This window comes from Coregonus clupeaformis, chromosome 16 (genome assembly GCF_020615455.1).
Source record: "Coregonus clupeaformis isolate EN_2021a chromosome 16, ASM2061545v1, whole genome shotgun sequence".
NCBI lineage: Eukaryota > Metazoa > Chordata > Actinopteri > Salmoniformes > Salmonidae > Coregonus > Coregonus clupeaformis.
Genome location: NC_059207.1, coordinates 2,013,581 through 2,035,358, shown reverse-complemented (window position 1 = coordinate 2,035,358; position 21,778 = coordinate 2,013,581). Strand labels below are relative to the sequence as shown.

Genomic DNA, 21,778 nt, shown 5'->3' with positions numbered 1-21,778 from the left:
AACTCTGAAGCTCCACGGGCAGATGGAACGAAAGGTGTTCTGAGCATGTGCGGATTGATCTGACACCAGCATCAACTGCATAGGATATACCACCACCTTTGATAGGCTAGACCAGTGCTTAATTTGAGCCGGAACAGGATCCGGCACCTCTCAATTTGGGACTGTTTCGTTCCGGAACCCATTTGCCAGGATCCGGTACCTCTCGTAGCATTTAAAATAATTTCCACTGTTTGCAATGTAAAAACTATAATAAAAGCAATCAGAGGTAGGCTGATTCAAGTTGACTCCTCTAATTATACTGGCTGCCCCCTAAAAAACGTAATGTGAATACGTGCCTGATAATTGATTCGTGTTGGCCTGGCCCAGGTTTATGCTTTGCGCAACATTGTACCCTATATAGACCAACACGTGGCCATTGCTGTCATGAGAGAGAGAAGCGCGCCTGTATCTCGCACAGAACTATAATGAGATTCCCTTTCTATGATCTCTCTCTCACTACTCTGATAGACATGAGCCTGCAACTCTCATCTCTCCAGCGTTGCACTTCATCATTTATTTCCTTATAGAATCATAGCCGCGCGAAGGGTTCTGGAGGTGCCGCAGCACCCCTGATAAATTGAAATACATTTGCCAAAGTTATAGAATTACTGCTGTCTATTCAGAAATAAATGAAATAATTCCCAATACTACACCAGTAGTAGGCCTATAATTTAGCCACAGATGATCAATAGTTTATTAAACAAAATTGCCTAGCTGTGGATTGTGTGTAGCCCAATCAAGAGGCATGCCTACAGTCGGGAACCCGCGGCAAATCTGTCAGTCATGCAGCCAAAACAGGCATTTCGCAATATTTAATATACAATAGTTGGAAAGCAAATGGATCCTGCTGAAAAGAGAAGACTAATCTGTCTGTAGGCTACCAAGTTATCAACTTCCAAATGGGCCTGTTATCAACTTCCAAATGGGCCTGTTGAGCGAACAGCATTGTTTTACCAAGTAAAACAAGAGAGAGATAAGCTTTTGGCACGAGCGCATCGGCCATCGCGGGTGAGTGAGCTGAGCATCATTGAGTGAGTCAGTGAAACTGGAAAGCTTTTTTAGGACTATATTATCCTCCTCATATTGTACATATTGCCTATGTCTAGGCTATTGATGTATTGAAGACATTGTCGTTTTTATTTATCTCAGATTCTCAGTTTGTTAGTGTCAAAGTAGCCTGTCATTTTGATAATAATATGCCATTTAGCAGACGCTTTTATCCAAAGCGACTTACAGTCATGCGTGCATACATTTTTTTGTATGGGTGGTCCCGGGGATCGAACCCACTACCTTAGCGTTACAAGCGCCGTGCTCTACCAGCTGAGCTACATATGTGAGGTATTAAAAAATATTCTACTAAAGTCTCCAGTCATCTAAAATTATGTAGAATTGCATGAAATGCGTTTATAAAGGCCACATTTTTCCCGAACCCTAGGCTACAATTTTTTTCGCCATGTGTACAACTTCTGCAAGCGCCTTTACTCTACTGATCTGTGCCAGTACACAAAAGCATGATAATGCATACAATGCATATTTTTTTCATGCGTTCTTGTTACTCAGAGCACCCTGGGGCACCCCCCTCTCTGGCTCACTTTTTCTGGATAAGAGCGTCTGCTAAATGACTTAAATGTAAATGTCAATGTTCCGGCACCTCTAAATTTACAAACTAAGCACTGGGCTAGACTACATACCTTAGCCTACATTATTTCCTGAACTGTTGCTTAGGCCTATAAGGGTCCTAGCACCGGTGCTATACATATAAATATAGTCTACATGTTTTGTTATATTTCAAGTTAGATAAAATGACAGAGTAATAAAGGGGAGCTCAGTCAGTGCTTTTCTGGATGCTGCAGTGGAGACAACTACAGATCTGCAAACCATAGAAACAGAATGAAGGGTTGTAGTTCTGTATTGCAAGCAAACATCCAAGAGGGTTAGGGCCAAAGGGGAAGGGGTAGGGAACGAATTAGGACTGTCTGTTCCTGAGCACTGTTTCTGCGTTGCAAATGGCACCCTATTCATAGTGCACTACTTTTGACCAGAGCACTATGGGCCCTACATAGGGAATATGATGTAATTTAGGAGTGAGCCCATCACTCCTACAAAACTGGTAAAAGAGACTGGTGTGTAAGTCCACTCTTTATTGGGACATTGAACAACTGGCTATAGCCCTGCCCACATATAGTTCTGATTATCTTCAACCTGACCTTTGACATCTTTCTGTGTGTGTTTGTGTGTTCAAGTTGAACACATTTCCCACTCGGGAGTAAGAGCATTTGAAGAGGCTTGTTGCTCTGCATTTGTATTCAAACTCCCTGGGTAAGTGTGTGAAGGGTGTGTGTGTCTGTGTGCCTGATTATCTTCAACCTGACCTTTGACATCTTTCTCTCTCTGTGTTTGGGTTTGTGTGTGTGTGTGCATGCGCATGCAATGTTTCCTAGTTTTAGGCTCTAACACTGTCTATTTATAACCTGTCTGGCTGCAGGATAGTTCTAGTCCTTGTCCCAGGGTTTCCACTGTTCTGTTCTGTTATCACACTGCGCCCCCCCACACACACACAAACACACACTGTGTCCTCATCCTCTCTGCCAGCCATTAGTGCCCACTTCCCCTGTCCCTCTGGGCATCATGCCCCAGCCTGCCTGCCGGAGACACCCACTACTTTGAGGGCAGAGTGTGTGTGTGTCTGTGTGTGTGTGGGTGTGTTACAGTCTCTGACTGGGATGAGAGGGAGTGAGAGATATAGATTGATAGAGAAAAGGGGAGACTGAATGGGGGGATAGAAGGTGAAAGGGTTGAGACAGGGACAGAGCTAGTGAGGGGAAAAGTGAAATAAAGATAAGACTAACAGAATGAAAGAGAGACACAGAGATGCCAGACGTGGAAGGGAGAGAGAGGGTGGAGGTATCCTTGAAAAGCGAAGACCCAGCTCTTTAAAAATGAGATACAGGGTTGTCTGGGACTGGCTGGTTCTGTGTCCCAAATGGTATCCTATTCACTACATAGTGCGCTACTTTTGACCAAAGTCCTATGGGCCCTGGTTAAAAGTGGTGCACTATATAGGGAATAGCGTGCTATTTGGGACAAATCCAGTGTATACCAGGTGTCAGCAGATACATAATGGAACATGCCACAAGCGCTACATGCATGCAAACACCCAGAACCCAGTGAAGAGAGATAGAGAGAGGGAGAGAGATGGAGTACAGTGCATTCGGAAAGTATTCAGAGCCCTTTACTTTTTCCACATTTTGTTACGTTACCTTATTCTAAAATTGATTAAATCGTTTTTCCCCTCATCAATCTACACACTATTAATACCCCATAATGACAAAGCAAAAATAGTTTTTTCAAAAACAAAACAAATACAATAAAATGAAATATCACATTTACATAAATATTCAAATATACTTGGCAGCAATTACAGCCTTGAGTCTTCTTGGGTATGACACTACAAGCTTTGCACACCTGTATTTGGGGAGTTTCTCACATTCTTCTCTGCAGATCCTCTCAACCTCTGTCAGGTTGGATGGGGAGCGTCGCTGCACAGCTATTTTCAGGTCTCTCCAGAGATGTTCAATCGGGTTCAAGTCCGGGCTCTGGCTGGGCCACTCAAGGACATTCAGAGACTTGTCCCAAAGCCACTCCTGCGTTGTCATGGCTGTGTTATTAGGGTTGTTGTCCTGTTGGAAGGTGAATCTTCTCCCCCAGTCTGAGGACCTGAGCGCTCTGGACTAGTCTCCCAGTCCCTGCCGCTGAAAAACACAGCATGATGCTGCCACCACCATGCTTCACCGTAGGGATGGTTCCAGGTTTCCTCCAGACATGATGCTTGGCATTCAGGCCAAAGAGTTCAATTTTGGTTTAATCAAACCAGAGAATCTTGTTTCTCATGGTCTGAGAGTCTTTAGGTGCCTTTTGGCAAACTCCAAGCGGGCTGTCATGTGCCTTTTACTGAGGAGTGGCTTCCGTCTGGCCACTCTACCATAAAGGCCTGATTGGTGGAGTGCTGCAGAGATGGTTGTCCTTCTGGAAGGTTCTCCCATCTCCACAGAGGAACTCTAGAGCTCTATCTATCAGAGTGACCATTGGGTTCTTGGTCACCTCCCTGACCATGGCCCTTCTCCCCTGATTGCTCCGTTTGGCCTGGCGGCCAGCTCTAGGAAGAGTCTTGGTGTCACGGTTTCGGCCGAGGCGGCTCCTCCTCCTTGTTCGGGCAGGTTTCGCCGGTCGTCGTCTCCGGAGTTCTAGCTGCCACCGCTCGATGTTTCGTGTTTGTTTGGTTTTGTCTGTTAGTCACACCTGTTTTGTGTTAGGTCTCGTTTAGCACCCTATTTAGTTTCCTTGTTGTTAGGTTTGTGTTGTGTGTGATTGTTCGTGTCGTGGTTGCGCTACCTGTTACGGTACGCTATTTTCCGTAGTTTCCTCCTTGTGTTTAGGAGAGATTTACGCACCTTTGTGTGCGCTTGCATTACGCCTGGGTGCGTCTTTTTGCCTCCGGGCTGTTGTGGATTATTTTTGTGCTAAGTAAAGTCTTGTTGGACTTACCCTCTGCTGCCTGCGCCTGATTCCACACCACACCTATACACAGCAACGTGACAGAATCACACACCACCAGATGGAATCAGCAGGAGCACCCGTCGACCCCATGGAGGAGCGTCTCCTTGGACACGAGCACCGGATCAACCGTATCGGGCACGCCTTGGAGGGCGTCATGGACACCCTTCGTCGATGGGAGACCAGCGGGGTTCCCATAGCCCCACCTATCGCACCATCACCTTCACCACCGGACAACCAGCCCGTCCATCGACCGGAACCCAGTGGGATTCGGCTCTCGCTCCCGAGGGCGTACGACGGCACCGCTGCCGGGTGTCAGGGGTTCCTCCTACAAGTGGAGCTCTACATTGCCACCATACACCCGGCGCCCTCGGGATACGAGAGCGTGTCCGCCCTCATCTCCTGTCTCACCGGCAAGGCGTTGGAGTGGGCCAACGCTGAGTGGAGGGGAATAGACGCCGCCACCGTCACGTATGCGGAGTTCTCCCGTCGCTTCCGTGCGGTCTTCGACCATCCACCAGAGGGGAGAGCGGCGGGGAACGTCTATTCCACCTCCCGACAGGGGATGAGGAGCGCTCAGGCGTTCGCACTGGAGTTCCGGACTCTAGCGGCTGATGCGGGGTGGAATGAGAGGGCCCTCATAGACCACTTCCGATGTAGCCTTCGGGAGGACGTCCGCAGGTAGTTAGCCTGCAGGGACAGTACACTAACATTTGACCAGCTGGTGGACATGGCCATCAGACTGGACAACCTGCTGGCGACCCGCGGACGTCCCAGGTGGGGGCCCCCCATTCCACCCTCCAGCGCCTCCGAGCAGTGTCCGATGGAGCTTGGAGGTGCTGGCGCTAGAGGGAGAGGAGGTAGGAGCCCGAGGGGGGCAGTCTCCTGCACCAAGTGTGGGCGCGGAGGGCACACCGCGGCTAGGTGCTGGGGAGGGTCCCCTGGTGAGGGAGAGAGCCGGTCGTACAGTGGGGAGTCCACCCAGGTGAGTAGGCGCCCTACTTACCCAGAGCTTTCTGTCGTGCACATTACCTTACCTGTTTGTTTCCCACAGGTTGCACCTCGGTCCCAGCATAAGGCGCTAGTCGATTCAGGCGCAGCTGGGAATTTTGTAGACCGGAGATTCTGTATTAAGTTAGGGATTCCCCTCCTTCCAGTCGACAAACCCTTTCCTGTACATGCCCTAGATAGTCGTCCGTTAGGATCTGGGTTGATTGGGGAGGTCACAGCGCCACTTAGGATGAGGATGCAGGGGGGTCATGAGGAGACGATTCAACTCTATCTGATCGACTCTCCTGCGTATCCGGTGGTACTGGGGCTTTCCTGGTTGATGACCCATGATCCTACTATTTCGTGGCGAGAGAAAGCTCTTAAAGGGTGGTCTGCTCAGTGTGAGGGGTTATGTCTGGGTGTTTCCGTAGGGGCGACCTCGGTGGAGAGTCCGAACCAGATGCCAGCACTGCACATTCCTCCTGAGTATGAGGATTTGGCACTCGTGTTCAGTAAGACCAGAGCGGCACAGTTGCCACCTCATAGACAAGGGGATTGTGCGATAGACCTCCAGACAGGAGCAGCGCTCGCGGAGCCATGTGTATCCTTTGTCACAGGAGGAGAAAAAGGCAATGGAGACTTACATTGCCGAGTCTCTGAGACAAGGATACATACGGGCCTCCACTTCTCCCGCGTCCTCGAGCTTCTTTTTGTGAAGAAAAAGGATGGAGGTTTGCGTCCGTGTATTGATTACCGCGGTCTCAATCAGGTGGCGGTGAAGTACAGCTATCCACTTCCTCTGATTGGGACTATGACGGAGTCCTTACACGGGGCAAGGTTCTTCACAAAATTGGATCTCAGGAGCGCATATAACTTGGTGCGCATTAGGGAGGGCGATGAGTGGAAGACAGCATTTAGTACTACATCCGGCCATTACGAGTATCTCGTCATGCCATATGGGTTAATGAATGCTCCATCAGTCTTCCAATCGTTTGTAGACGAACTTTTCCGGGACATGCAGGCGCAGGGAGTAGTGGTGTACATAGATGATATTCTTGTGTACAGTGCTACTCGGGCCGAGCATGTAGCCCTGGTGCGCAGGGTATTGAGGAGACTGTTGGAGCATGACCTGTATGTCAAAGCTGAGAAATGTCTGTTCTTCCAGGAGTCAGTTTCCTTTTTGGGTTACCAGTTGTCTGCGTCGGGGGTGAGAATGGAGGTGGACCGAGTGTCCGCCGTGCGTAATTGGCAAACCCCAACTACGGTTAAAGAGGTGCAGCGGTTCTTGGGTTTTGCGAATTACTACCGGAGGTTTATCCGGGGTTTTGGACAGGTGGCAGCTCCCATAACGTCTCTGCTGAAGGGGGTCCGGTGCGCTTGCAGTGGTCAGCTGAGGCGGACAGGGCCTTTGGGAGACTGAAGGACCTGTTTACCTCGGCCCCGGTGTTGGCGCACCCGGATCCCACTTTACCCTTCCAAGTTGAGGTGGACGCGGCTGAGGCCGGTATCGGGGCAGTTCTTTCTCAACGATCCGGTACACCACCTAAGCTCCGCCCCTGTGCTTTTTATTCTAAGAAGCTCAGTCCGGCGGAGCGGAATTATGACGTAGGGGACAGGGAGCTGTTAGCCGTAGTACAGGCCCTAAAGGTGTGGAGGCATTGGCTTGAGGGGGCTCAGCACCCTTTCCTCATTCTGACCGACCATCGTAACCTGGAGTACATTCGGGCCGCTAGGAGGCTGAATCCTCGCCAGGCTCGATGGACTATGTTTCTCGCCCGGTTTGTGTTCAAGATCACTTACATCCCTGGGTCCCAGAACGGGAAGGCAGATGCTCTGTCCCGTCGGTATGACACGGAGGAGAGGTGCGTGGAGTCCATTCCCATACTACCGGAGTCTTGTCTGGTGGCACCGGTGGTGTGGGAGGTCGATGCGGAGATCGAGCGGGCGTTACGCACCGAGCCTAGTCCTCCCCAGTGTCCGGTGGGTCGGGTGTACGTCCGCTCGAGGTCCGGGATCGGCTGATTTATTGGGCTCACACGTCCCCCTCCTCTGGACATCCGGGTATTGGCCGGACGGTGCACTGCCTTAGTACGAAGTACTGGTGGCCAACGTTAGCCAGGGATGTGAGGGTTTATGTCTCCTCCTGCTCAGTATGTGCCCAGTGTAAGGCGCCCAGACACTTGCCCAGGGGTAAATTACAGCCCCTGCCCGTTCCACAACGACCCTGGTCTCACCTCTCGGTGGATTTTGTTACCGATCTTCCCTCCTCCCAGGGGAATACCACCATCCTGGTCGTTGTGGATCGGTTCTCGAAGGCCTGCGCTCCTTCTCCGGGTCTTCCTACGGCCCTACAGACCGCTGAGGCTCTATTTACTCACGTCTTCCGGCATTACGGGGTGCCCGAGGATATAGTGTCCGATCGAGGCCCCCAGTTTACCTCCAGAGTCTGGAGAGCATTTATGGAACGTTTGGGGGTCTCGGTGAGCCTTACCTCGGGTTACCACCCGGAGAGTAATGGGCAGGTTGAACGAGTCAACCAGGATGTGGGTAGGTTTCTGAGGTCATATTGTCAGGGCCGGCCGGAGGAGTGGGCGAGATATGTGCCCTGGGCCGAGATGGCACAGAACTCTCTCCGCCACTCCTCCACCCAACTAACCCCTTTTCAGTGTGTATTAGGGTACCAGCCGGTTCTGGCACCATGGCATGAGAGCCAGATCGAGGCCCCGCTGTGGATGAGTGGGTGCGGCGCTCGGAGGAGACGTGGGACGCTGCACACGTCCATCTGCAGCGTGCCATACGTCGACAGAAGACGAGCGCCGACCTACACCGCAGTGAGGGGCCAGTGTACGCACCTGGAGATCGAGTCTGGCTCTCAACCAGAAACCTGCCCTTCCGCCTGCCCTGCCGGAAGCTGGGTCGGCGGTTTGTGGGGCCTTTTAAAGTCCTGAGGAGATTGAACGAGGTGTGTTACAGGTTAGAACTACCTATTGATTACAAGAATATTAACCCCTCGTTCCATGTGTCTCTCCTCAGGCCAGTGGTAGCTGGTCCACTCCAGGACTTTGAGATTGAGGAGACTCCTCCGCCCCCGTTGGACATCGAGGGGGCTCCGGCGTACACGGTTCGGACCATCCTGGATTCGAGACGCCGGATGGGGGTCTCCAATATCTCGTGGAGTGGGAGGGTACGGTCCGGAGGAGCGGTGCTGGGTGCCAAGGAGGGACATTCTGGATTCGTCCTGATGACCGAATTCCATCGTGGTCATCCTGCGCGCCCTGCTCCGCGTCCCCCTGGTCGTCCCCGAGGCCGGAGGCGGCGCACGGCTGGAGCCGCGCGTCAAGGGGGGGTACTGTCACGGTTTCGCCGAGGCGGCTCCTCCTCCTTGTTCGGGCAGGTTTCGCCGGTCGTCGTCTCCGGAGTTCTAGCTGCCACCGCTCGATGTTTCGTGTTTGTTTGGTTTTGTCTGTTAGTCACACCTGTTTTGTGTTAGGTCTCGTTTAGCACCCTATTTAGTTTCCTTGTTGTTAGGTTTGTGTTGTGTGTGATTGTTCGTGTCGTGGTTGCGCTACCTGTTACGGTACGCTATTTTACGTAGTTTCCTCCTTGTGTTTAGGAGAGATTTACGCACCTTTGTGTGCGCTTGCATTACGCCTGGGTGCGTCTTTTTGCCTCCGGGCTGTTGTGGATTATTTTTGTGCTAAGTAAAGTCTTGTTGGACTTACCCTCTGCTGCCTGCGCCTGATTCCACACCACATCTATACACAGCAACGTGACACTTGGTGGTTCCAAACTTCTTCCATTTAAGCATGATGGAGACCACTGTGTTCTTGGGGACCTTCAATGTTTTGGTACCCTTCCCCAGATCTGTGCCTCGACATAATCCTGTCTCGGAGCTCTACGGACAATTCCTTCGACCTCATGGCTTGGTTTTTGCTCTGACATGCACCTTTCCAAATCATGTCCAATCAATTGAATTTACTACAGGTGGACTTTAATCAAGTTGTAGAAACATCTCAAGGATGATCAATGGAAAAAGGATGCACCTGAGCTCAATTTCGAGTCTCATAGTAAAGGGTCTGAATACTTATGTAATTAAGGTATTTTTGTTTTTAATTTGTAATACATTTATAAAAGCTTGTTTTCACTTTGTCATTATGAGGTATTGTGTGTAGATTGATTGATACTTTTTACCCCAATTGGTAGTTACAGTCTTGTCCCATCGCTGCAACTCCCATACGGACTCGGGAGAGGCGAAGGTCGAGAGCGATGGGACAAGGACATCCCAGCCGGCTAAACCCGGACAACGCTGGGCCAATTGTGCACCACCTCATAGCCCGGGATTTAACCCGGATCTGTAGTGAAGCCTCTAGCACTGCGATGCAGTGCCTTAGACCACTGCGCCACTCGGGAGGCGTGTGTAGATTGATGAGGGAAAAAAGTTGTTTAATCCTTTTTAGAATAAGGCTGTAACATAACAAAATGTGTAAAAAGTAAAGGTGTCTGAATACTTTCTGAATGTACTGTAGTGTGCGATATATAGAGAGGGAGAGAGGGCGGGAGAGAGAAATATAGAGAGAGGGAGGGAAAGAGAGAGCTTATAAATGTTTAAGCAGTGTTCGTCTGCTGCTCTCCTCTCACCTCTGAGGCAGTCTTGAAAACCACAATCATCAAGCCTTACTTCCAGCCAAACGGCAGCTCCGCTCACCACTTGTTTCACTATAATGCTGAGGGATGGGGCTGGAGAACAGCGGTAAATATTGCAGATTGTACGTTTAAGTGGGACCCTCCCTGCTGATTTTCTCTCCACAACCCCTAGCCACCCTGAAGAACTTATTCTCCTCCATCCAAAGCATGTGATTTTCTCCCCCTTATCTCTCTCGCTCTCTATCCGTCTCTCTCTCTCTCTCTCTCTCTCTCTCTCTCTCTCTCTCTCTCTATCCGTCTCTCTCTCTCTCTCTCTATCCGTCTCTCCCTCTCTCTCTCTCTCTCTCTCTCCGTCTCTATCCGTCTCTCTCTCTCTCTCTCTCTCTCTCTCTCTCTCTCTCTCTCTCTCTCTCTCTCTCTCTATCCGTCTCTCCCTCTCTCTCTCTCTCTCTCTATCCGTCTCTATCCGTCTCTATCCGTCTCTCTCTCTCTCTCTCTCTCTCTCTCTCTCTCTCTCTCTATCCATCTCTCTCTCTCTCTCTCTCGTCCCTCTCGCTCTCTCTCCCCCTCTCTCCCTCTCTCTCTCCATCCATCTCTCTCTCCCTTCACCCTTGTGTATCTTCATCCAGTGAATATTTAATCGTGGTTGGCCAGGCCTTTATTCATAGATCGGCCTCTAATGAGTTATTCATAGAAGCCCTGCAAAAATATATCTATGCATATTTAATGCATTATCATGCATATCCCATGTGGTACCGAGTGACTCAGTTGGTAGAGCATGGCGCTTGCAACACCAGAGTTGTGGGTTCGATTCCCACAGGGGGACCAGTACGAAAAAGTCAGAAAATGTATGCACTCACTACCGTAAGTTGCTCTGGATAAGAGTGTCTGCTAAATGACTAAAATGTAAAAACATAATTTATTCATGGTGGCAGCACTGCAGCCGCCTACTTACTTGCTTGAGCCATCCGGCCACGCCAGTGGCATCTCTGTGGGTCTAAAGTGCCCGGACGGTAGACTAGGAATATTCAGCCTGGGAGATCTGTTACAGAAACAGGACAGTGGCAGTGATTGGCTGTCATTGTCACCACTAACTAAGCACTGTTGGAATTAGTTTTAAAACCAGCTGTCACACCGTTTCTGACGTAGAGTGTGTGTGTGTGTGTGTGGTTTGGTTTTACCAGAAGTCCTCACAAGGATAGTAAAACAAGGAAAATTAAATAGCAAAACGGCTATTTTAGGTTTAGGGATTAGGTTTAGGGTTACAATTAGGGTTAGGAGTTAAGGTTAGGTTTAGTTTTAGGATTATGGGTTTGGGGTTAAGGTAAGGGTTAAGGTTAGTGTTAGGTTTAGGGAACATAGGATTTTGATGGGGAATCCATTTTTGGGTCCCCACAAGGATAGTAAAACAAACACCTGTCCTTCATTTTGGTGTATTATTGAGAGGGATGACACATCATGAAGAGTTTACACACACTGGGGTGTTTCCGCTCCAGAAGAGAATAGTGGAGAGGGGGATCCTTCTGCTAAAATGGTGCATTCCAATGTTGGAGAGTAGAGAGCATGTGGTGGGGTGGTAATGTAGCGATTAAGGCGTCAATCAACGATTGGTGCATACATTTTTTGACTTTTAAATTAATTATATATACAAGGGTTGAATCTACCAAATTGCAAGCCCCTCCCAGTTATCCCGGGTATTCCCGTTCAAACCGGAAATGCTAGACATTTGTAAAAGCATATAGACCTACCAGCGAAAAATATTTACCACTGTAAATTGATCAATTTGGCTACACGGGAATCGAACGGTTTCTTGTTGAATTTGCTGCAATTTAATCAACTCAAAGTCCTCTCAAAGTCACCACACTATTTCGTTGATGAAGGCTAGTTTTAATGGGTTGTGAAGTACTGTTGTCCGACTGTTAAAATATGAATTATTACAGCCTAGTGAAAATTACAATCGTTTTAGCCTACCGTTGACCATTTTCTCTCCCATTTTGCACTTGGCTATCAGGGGAATTTGGAAAGGTTGCCACAACCTTTCCAAATTCCCCTGATAGCCAAGTGCAAAATGGGAGAGAAAATGGTCAACGGTAGGCTAAAACGATTGTAATTTTCACTTATTGTGGCATATCCGATGCTGCGCTAGATTCAGCACAATGGATAGCGCGGTGGTGCAGCGTGAGTGCCGCAATTTATATTTTGGAGCCTCTGCCAGTGCCACACAGCTAACGTTAGGAGATTTGTGAATGTGTTGGAGATTGCCTAACTACGTCGAGAGGTCGCATGTAGCCTACACATGATAGTCATCAATGCAATTTATAGAAGTCATGCAAGTAAGTCATGTTTTCTATTGGGGACTTTATGTTGAGTAGGCCTAGGCTAAATATGGTAGGATGTTGTGATGACTAGTCTAATGTATGAATGAAGCCAGATAGTTGAAATTGTCCGTTTCCTGCAGCTATTAGCACATATTTTGTATTTTTGCATTAGTGCGTCATAGAAACTTCCTGTGACCTCTGCCCTGCCCTGTTGCCACAAGGAAACAAATTAATGTCCGCAGCAAATATTTATTTGCTTAGTTACCATGTCCTGGTTTGGTTTGCATAATGCTCATCCATGGGCTGTGGGTGGTGGTGGTGCTAAAGTTGTACTGGGGGGTCAAATAAGGTTGGAAACACTTAGTGTGTGTGTCTATGCGTATGTGTGCGTGCGTGTGTGAGAGAGCGCTCTTGCTCAACTGTATGCAGGGAACACTTCAACACTTCAAACGGTAATAACGATTTAGTGGGGTTTCTCAGGAACAGATGAAAGGGGGATGTTGATGAAAGCGCATCTTACTCAGGGTGCATCCCTGGTCAAAAGTAGTGCACTATAAAGGGAATAGGGTGCCATTTGGGATGCACACTCAGAGACAGAAGAGGAGGCTGCTCTGCTCCACTGCCAGGATCCATTTGAGTGATTCAGCAGAAAATCAGCCTGATTCTAGGGCATCTGTGAGGGTGTGATTCCCCCATTAAAGGGACAATCTGCAGTTGAAGGAATAACAACGCACCACCCCGCAAGTGTTTCCCCCATTAACTCATCATAAGATTCCTGATTGTCTGCTTTTTTCGTCTTTTCTGACACAAACAAGCCATGCACCGGGTCCGTAAAACCAATGATTGGCAATCTCTAGTCTATGGCTCTCCAGAGATTTCCTAAGACCTACTAAAAAATATTGAATCTTCTATTACTGCACCATGTGCACCGTGAACCAGTAATACCTCTATATAGCACTCCAAGCCAGTCCAATGTGTCAGTCTGTCATTCCCTAAGACCTACTAAAATCCCCTATACCCATTTATAAAACTCTTTCAAGAAACCAAATACTTATTAAGCGAAGAAAGAGTTCAAAGTGCTTGGAGAGAGAGAGAGAGAGAGAGAGAGGAGAAAGAGAGTGAGAGAGAGGAGAGAAAGAGAGAGAGAGAGTGCGAGAGAGAGAGAGAGAGTAGAAAGAGAGAGAGAGAGAGAGAGAGAGTGAGCGAGAGAGAGAGAGAGAGAGAACAGAAGGGTGAATGAGGACAGACTGGTTGTGTTCAGTTCAGGCAGAGTTGTGACATGAGGATGGCTTATTTAGCCTGGCTGGATGGTGAATGATGGTTAAACCAGGGTTGCGTATGCAGGGCACCCTATTCCCTACATAGTGCATTACTTTTGATAGGGTGCCATTTGGGACGTATCCCAGGGTTGCAATGCCAGGTTACTGCAGGGGAGTATGTAACAGAGGAAGGGACGTATGGATGCAGTGCACACTAGATCCCTGATTTTGTGCAAACTGTTGCTAGATCTATTTATTTCCCAAACCTGCTTGCTCTGCAGAGAGTAGCCCTGCTTTTAAGCCTATAGGAAAGATGCTGCATCAATGCGACATAGCAGTAGCAAGTGTCCTGCCCTGCACTGAGTTAGGGCTCCTCCATGTGGATGGAGAAGGTATTGCAGGCAGTCTCTGTCTACATGCTGTTATCCCTATTATACAGTGCATTCGGGAAGTATTCATACCCCTTGACTTTTTTCACATTTTGTTACGTTAAAGCCTTATTCTAAAATTGATTAAATATTTTTTTCCCTCATCAATCTACACACAATACCCCATAATGACAAAGCAAAAAGAAATGTTTGCAAATTTATAAGAAATAAAGAACTGAAATATCACATTTACATAAGTATTCAGTTCCTTTACTCAGTACTTTGTTGAAGCACCTTTGGCAGCGATTACAGCCTCACGTCTTCTTGGGTATGACGCTACAAGCTTGGCACACCTGTATTTGGGGAGTTTCTCCCATTCTTCACTGCAGATCCTCTCAAGCTCTGCCAGGTTGGAAGGAGGGCACAGCTATTTCAGGTCTCTCCAGAGATGTTTGATCGGGTTCAAGTCCGGGCTCTGGCTGGGCCACTCAAGGACATTCAGAGACTTGTCCCGAAGCCACTCCTGCATTGTCTTGGCTGTGTGCTTAGGGTCGTTGTCCTGTTGGAAGGTGAACCTTCGCCCCAGTCTGAGGTTCTGAGTGCTCTGGAGCCGGTTTTCATCAAGGACCTCTCTGTACTTTGCGCCGTTCATCTTTCCCTCGATCCTGACTAGTCTCCCTGTCCCTGCCGCTGAAAAACATCCCCACAGCATGATGCTGCCACCACCATGCTTCACTGTAGGGATGGTTCCAGGTTTCCTCCAGACGTGACGCTTGGCATTCAGGACAAAGAGTTCAATCTTGGTTTCATCAGACCAGAGAATCCTGTTTCTCGTGGTCTGTCCTTTAGGCGCCTTTTGGCAAACTCCAAGCGGGCTGTCATGTGCCTTTTACTGAGGAGTGGCTTCCGTCTGTCCACTCTACCATAAAGGCTTGATTGGTGGAGTGCTGTAGAGATGGTTGTCCTTCTGGAATATTCTCCCATATCCACAGTGGAACTCTGGAGCTCTGTCAGAGTGACCATTGGGTTCTTGGTCACCTCCCAGACCAAGGCCTTTCTCCCCTGATTGCTCAGTTTGGCCACGTGGCCAGCTCTAGGAAGAGTCTTAGTGGTTCCAAACTTCTTCCATTTAAGAATGATGGAGGCCACTGTGTTCTTGGGGACCTTCAATGCTGCAGACATTTTTTGATACCCTTCCCCAGATCTGTGCTTCGATACACCTGAGCTCAATTTCAAGTCTCATAGCAAAGGGTTTGAATACTGTAAATAAGGTATTTCTGTTTTTTATTTGTTTTCGCTTTGTCATTATGGGTTATTGTGTGTAGGTTGATGAGGGAAAATTTGTATTTTAATCAATTTTAGAATAAGGCTGTAACGTAACAATGTGGAAAAAGTCAAGGGGTCTGAATACTTTCCGAATGCACTGTAAATAAATGGAAGGGTGTGAGAGCATGAGGGCTCCGCAAACAGCCAAGTACTGACTACAGCACTTCTCTCTAATTGGGGTGAGACTCAGGATACTTCCAGCCTGGTCCCCAATCTCTTTGTGCTGTTTTGTCAAGTCTTACCAAGTTGGCAAGACAGCACAAACATATCTTGGACCAGGCTGGCTATTGCTGCATTCTGGAAATAAAACAGCTCCAGACCAGAACAATATGTCCACAGAGAGAGAGAACTGTTGCTGTGTGATCTCAGACAGCCATTGCTTTTGATCGATAATGCTGGGGTCTCATTCCAAGCTGAGCAGTCTGTTCAGACACCCTATATGAGGAAAGGCATAGCTACAGGGTTTCGAACAAAATGCAGTTTTCTTTAAAAATTCTATGTAATAATAACATTAATCATGATCACATAATAACCACAATTCTCTTTTTAGAATCGAATTATGTATGTACAAAAATATCACTATATCAAGCACATAACATCAGACAGACACACTGATGTATTCAGAGAAGACAATTGTCTCAGTCACAGGTTTATAGCAAGATAGGCACACACACACACACACAGTAGTTGATGGTGTGACTAAACACATAAACACTGTTTCCTGAGCGAACATCACCTATTCCCTGCAGGGGAGAAATCTGGCCATATACATTTTTACACATAGGATACCTCCCAAATGGCACCCTATTCCCTATATAGTGCACTACTTTTGACTAGAGCCCAGCACTACACTCTTTGAAAAAATTGTTCCAAAAGGGTTCTTCGGCTGTCCCCATAGGAGAACCCTTTTTGGTTCCAGGGAGAATCCTTTTTGGTTCCACGTATAACCCTTTTGGGTTCCATGTAGAACCCTCTGTGGAAAGGGTCCTACATGGAACCTAAAAGGGTTCTACCTGGAACCAAAAAGGGTTCTTCAAGGGGTTCTCCTAAGGGGACAGCCAAATAACCATTTTAGGTTCTAGATAGCAGCCTTTTTTCTAAGAGTGTACTTAGGGAATAGGGTGTCATTTGAGACGCAACCACAATCAATGTGCCTCAGCCACTAGCGCTGATGGATATGCCTGTGCTGTATTTATAAGAAGCAGAACTATACATTACACACACACACACACGGCTTGATAAAATGTTTTTATCTTGCTGCTGGGGTTGCCTGCCATACACTGAAGTACTGAAATCACTGGGAACTGAGGCACAATCCCAAATCGACCCCTAAGCACAACGCCCTATGCACTTGTGGTGGAAGTTTCACCATATTACTTATACCAATCAAATCCTCTCAGATCTCTACGAGAGCATAGGGTGTAGGGTTTAGGGTTAATTTGGGATTGGGCCTCAGTCATTTCCACAACCACTAAAAAGATATCAGAAAGGCATATGACGAAAGGTATAATAATGACTTTAATACCAAATAAAACATACAAGACATTACTAAAAGCAGCTTATTGACATATTGAAACAAAGAAAGCAACAACACAAACACAAAGCATTATCATTAATCATTCTCCTCTATAGTTACTATTTTATCAATATATTGTCAATACTCTACAGTCCCTATGTCTTAGTGGTAAATATGCGTTTGTTTGTCTATATTCTCCTGACCGCTACATCATCCAGCTCGCTTATCTTTATACAGTTCAGCTAGACAGAATAAAGACAAAAGATATGATGAATATAACAAATTATGAAGTGCCTCAAACAACTGGTTGCCATAAACAACTGGTTGAGATGAATGTAGGCCTATACCCTATAAACATGCAGCTAGAGTGTATGGTACCACATACACCTAAAAAGTACACTTATTCTAAAGGCCTGGTGTTGCCATGCCAATAAAAATACTTTCCAAGACACTTTCTTAAAATAATAAAGGTATGTTATTATGAATTAGCAGCTATTTTGAATGTAATACTGCTGCCTAGCATGTACCTAAATTATGTATGTATATGTGAATTATTCTGATCATATTGGCACACATTTAATAAGATGTCTGTCCATTGAATCTACATACAGATCTACTATGCTACAGCGCAAATAATACGTATTGTGATAGGTTACATCAACATTGAAAATGTGTTGTTTCTTTAACTTAATTGTGTAAAGTGTAAATCGTATTTTATTTCACAAAATCCCTCAGATAAGACAAACCCTCATAAGAGATGGACATACGTTCTGGGACAATAGACTAGCTGTTGTTGGTTTTGCCCTACATGACATAGTAACGCATGGCTGGCTTATCTAAACTCTAATCTAATTAAATTGTATCTTTAAATAATTAAACCACTGCAATATCAATAGTGATATGTTAGCAAAGAAAATAAAGTGTATGTTGTACAAATTAGCAAACAAAATGGTACAATATTCCATAGAAGGAAGCACAGAGAGACAACTGTCTAGTCCAGGCGTTGTTTGTAGTGGGTAAAAGTAAGTGTCCGGCCATTATGGGTGTGGGGTTGATTACCATGGGGGGGGGCAGCACATCACTACTCCACTCAGTGCAGGGTATTAGTGGGCATGCAGTCACACAGGGCTCGCCTCTCTGCCCTCAACACCAGGGTCTCGGTCTAGGAGGAAATAAAAGCAATGCCATGTTAGGGAGCACTAGCCGGAGTAAACTTTTTAAACTAGGCTAAGACTTTTAGAGGAACTTTACAGGTAGATATACAGCAGGCCAGGGTATAGATGTGGTAAAAAGGTCAATCGAACTCGACCAAAACAATGGAATTGCCATGGAAACATGTGGGGGAAAGATCCTGAATCTCCTCATTGCTGCGCAGCAAAATGTGCCTACATTTAGGTTATTGTTTATGTGTATTTCACCAGGGGCGCAACTTTCACTGGAGACGGGGGACATGTCCCCCCCACATTCTGAAATAGCATTTTTGTCCCCCCCAGTTTTATCATTGGAATGTGATACAAAACAAGGCAACGGTGTGCTTTAGGACCATGCGGACGTCTCCGAGCGGTCGGGTAGGCTGTTTGGAGTGTTTATCTGACTGGATAAAAATTGTATAATAATAATAATAATAATAATAATAATAATAATAATATGTCCCCCCCCCACTTCTAAAACCAAAGTTGCGCCCCTGTATTTCACTCTATGTTGGGGTAAAAATCTGAGAATAATGCTTGTATGGATGTCAACCCCAACACATGTTCATGTCATCTTAACCAATCAACTGCATTACAGTTAAAAATGACTGACTACCACCGCCGATTTCTGTACACTAGCTATGCTAACCAGCTTATACGAACGAGAGTTAGCATTTAGCAGTCACTTCTTCTAAACCTGAAAAGGGAAAACCTTTAAATGTTATGCAGTGAAAACTTCCAAATATATCCAAATCGGACTTAAGTAACCACATTGTGGGTCTGTTACAATACATAAATCATGACGGATTTGACGAATATCACTTTGTTAGATCAGATTTGTTGAATGTGCACCAATCTGGTCAATGGAACGGTCTGCGCTCCACTGACCCCTTTACTGCATCTATAGGGAGCAACTCTGTACTATCCCAGCCATAACCAGTGCTTGAAGTGGAATGAAATAGGTGCTGGTACTCATTTTAGGTGCTGGTACTCATTTTAGGTGCTGGTACGCAGTGGGGTAGTAGGGGCATTGCGTATACTCACTTCTTAATCCCCACTTATGCGTATCAAAGTTGTATAGTAAAGGTATACGCCGTATCAATTATGTAGTACAATAGAGAAATCATGCACAAAGTAGCCTACACAATCGCAAAGCATATTCACATGTGCCGGACACAGCCTAGCTTCAACGGAATATCATCTGGCAGCAAGAGCACAACTCTCAACCAGGAGCATCTCACAGGAGAAGAACGACATCGGTAGCCCGTAGCTGGTAGGGCAGGTAGGAAAGATGTTTCAACTTATACCAGTGAATGCTAGTTAAAGCAACAATGGGTAAGCAAACCAGGTATTGAAAAAGTTTGGTCTGAAGTCTTGGTTGAATCTTTGCAATGCGCAATTCAGTCATCATGCGCTGTTTGAAAATGTCTAAAGGCTTTCACAAAAAACCTTCCCAATTAAATGTTGACTGCAAGGTAGTCCTACCTGGTAGAATGATGATGAATTGGGAGGCCATTTGTTTTGCAAACTCTGCCATCACACACACTGTAGGCCTACAGCAACACTGTTAGCCAAAAGGTCTCATGCTAGGTGTACAATTGAATTAAAGGGCAACTAAACCCTCCCCAAATATATATATATATATTTTTCCCCCCAGACCTCAAAATGGTATCCTGATGTGGTTTAAACATTGTTGTTTTTCTATTTTTAAAAAGTGTGATTTTGAGAGTGAAAACCTGAAAAAACTATAGGAAAACATATAGTTTTTCACACCTTTGCTTCGCCGGGTGGGCCGTTTTTTTGTTGTTGGTCAAATTAGAGTATACCCACTTCTCCAGGCACCACTACACCACTGCTGGTACTCATCATAATATTAGAGCCAATAGTCTATTCTTTAACAGGTGCCAGTTCTTAATCAATAGAAAATTAGAGATGGACAACTACGGCCCACTTCAAGCACTAAGTGTAACAATTTGTAAATGTAATAGTTATTAAATTGATGTAGTTCTGTCCTTCAGCTGTTCTTCTCTAGTAATGTTCTGTATTATGTCATGTTTCATGTGGACCCAAGGAAGAGTAGATGCTGCTTTCGCAACAGCTAATGGGGATCCTAATAAAATACCAAATACTGTACTTATAAGAATAATTACACACTAACAAAGTGTAACTGAAAAGAAAGGGATAGGAACTGATACCCGGGCATCGAGGTTGAAAGCAGTCTTCTTAAGGTCTTGCAGTGCCCTCTGCATGAATTCAAATGCATGACAGTCCACACAGGGCCGACCTGCAAGACAATGAGACAAAATATAAAAACTGTGTTCATTATGATTCATTATAGGCTACTGCATTTGTGAAAACAAAAACATATTTTAAGACGTTTATATTTACAATCAATACCTACCTGCTGCTACACTTCATCAATGGCTGTTCTCAATTGGTATAACCTATCGATTCGGCAATTAGTCATAATTGATTTTGTTTGGGCCTAGAATTTTTTCTCTTTATACACCTAGACAATAGTCATCCGCACTACAGTAACAACCGCTCATTGTGTATAATCGCAAATGCCAGAAAGACAATACAATCTATGAAATAAAACCACTTACTTTCGGCAGGGATTACCGTCCCTGTCTCCTGCTCCGCATCACTTGGCCTAAAACACAGGAGCTGCACGGCTAATAGCAGCATCACCGCTTGCAAATAGCCGCTCGATGCCATACTGATGCTCGGTGCAGGATGTCAAGAGAAAGACCTGGAAAATGGAGAGAGCGAATTTCAGCATATGGTTCTTTATGATATATCATTAATTTGATAAACGAAGCATTGATAGGTCATATGAAAACGATTGTAGGCTACGTTTGCTCGACTAAAGAAAGCAATACAAGCATCCAAAATAACATCACAGATGCAGAGATCTTCTCGTTTTAAATGGGCCAAGTTTTTTTTCATAAAGAAAAAGGTCGGAAATATGACCAAGAACTGCATAACATTTAATGTAGCACTACTCACTGTGTGTGATATTTTAAAGAAAATAAAAACAATGTAGCCAGCCGAAAGACGCCCACCTCAAGACGATTCTGTTGAATATTAATTCGAAGTGCAGAGGGCGCATGCGTATAAAACCCTTTGAGGTTCGTCACTAGTTAACACAGCAACAAAACCAAAATTGCCTCGTAAAAATTAAATTAATTTAAGGTTAAGCATAAGTTTAGCAGTGTGGTTAGGGTTAGGTTTAAAATTAGATTTTCATAAGATAAATTGTAGAAATATGTGGAGTTTATGACTTTGTGGCTGTGGCAACTGTAAATTAGGCAAACGTATTGTCCTTCCACAAATCCCGTATAATGAGGCCTATGCTAAATTATTTTATTTATTTATTCATCCCAAATTGAATGTTGTTCACATGTCTTATAATTTTATCGCAATCGCTTATTTGCATAACCTTATACAGAAATTGTTGTACAATAAATATTCCTGTTATCCGCACGTACACGGACCATTCATTCCTACATGCTAGTGCACGCTCCAGGTCAATTTTAAGAAAAGGGTTTGTATTATTAGACTTATTTGCAAA

The 21,778-nt window shown here is 46.0% G+C and overlaps 1 protein-coding gene across 2 annotated transcripts; it reads right to left on the bottom strand.

The window, feature by feature from the left end:
- Positions 1-16,998: 16,998 nt before the first annotated feature.
- c16h4orf48 (chromosome 16 C4orf48 homolog) lies at positions 16,999-21,306 on the bottom strand. Of its 2 annotated transcripts, none has more exons than XM_041884138.2 (4): positions 21,214-21,306; positions 20,811-20,956; positions 20,400-20,488; positions 16,999-18,176 (listed from the first exon to the last, which is right to left on the bottom strand). In XM_041884138.2, the coding sequence occupies exons 2-4, from the start codon at positions 20,920-20,922 to the stop codon at positions 18,105-18,107; spliced, it is 273 nt and encodes a 90-aa protein (XP_041740072.2). In that variant the 5' UTR covers positions 20,923-20,956; positions 21,214-21,306; the 3' UTR covers positions 16,999-18,104. The 2 variants fall into 2 exon arrangements, with proteins under 2 accessions (XP_041740072.2, XP_045081776.1); XM_045225841.1 differs by having other exon boundaries at positions 21,270-21,290.
- Positions 21,307-21,778: the final 472 nt, after the last annotated feature.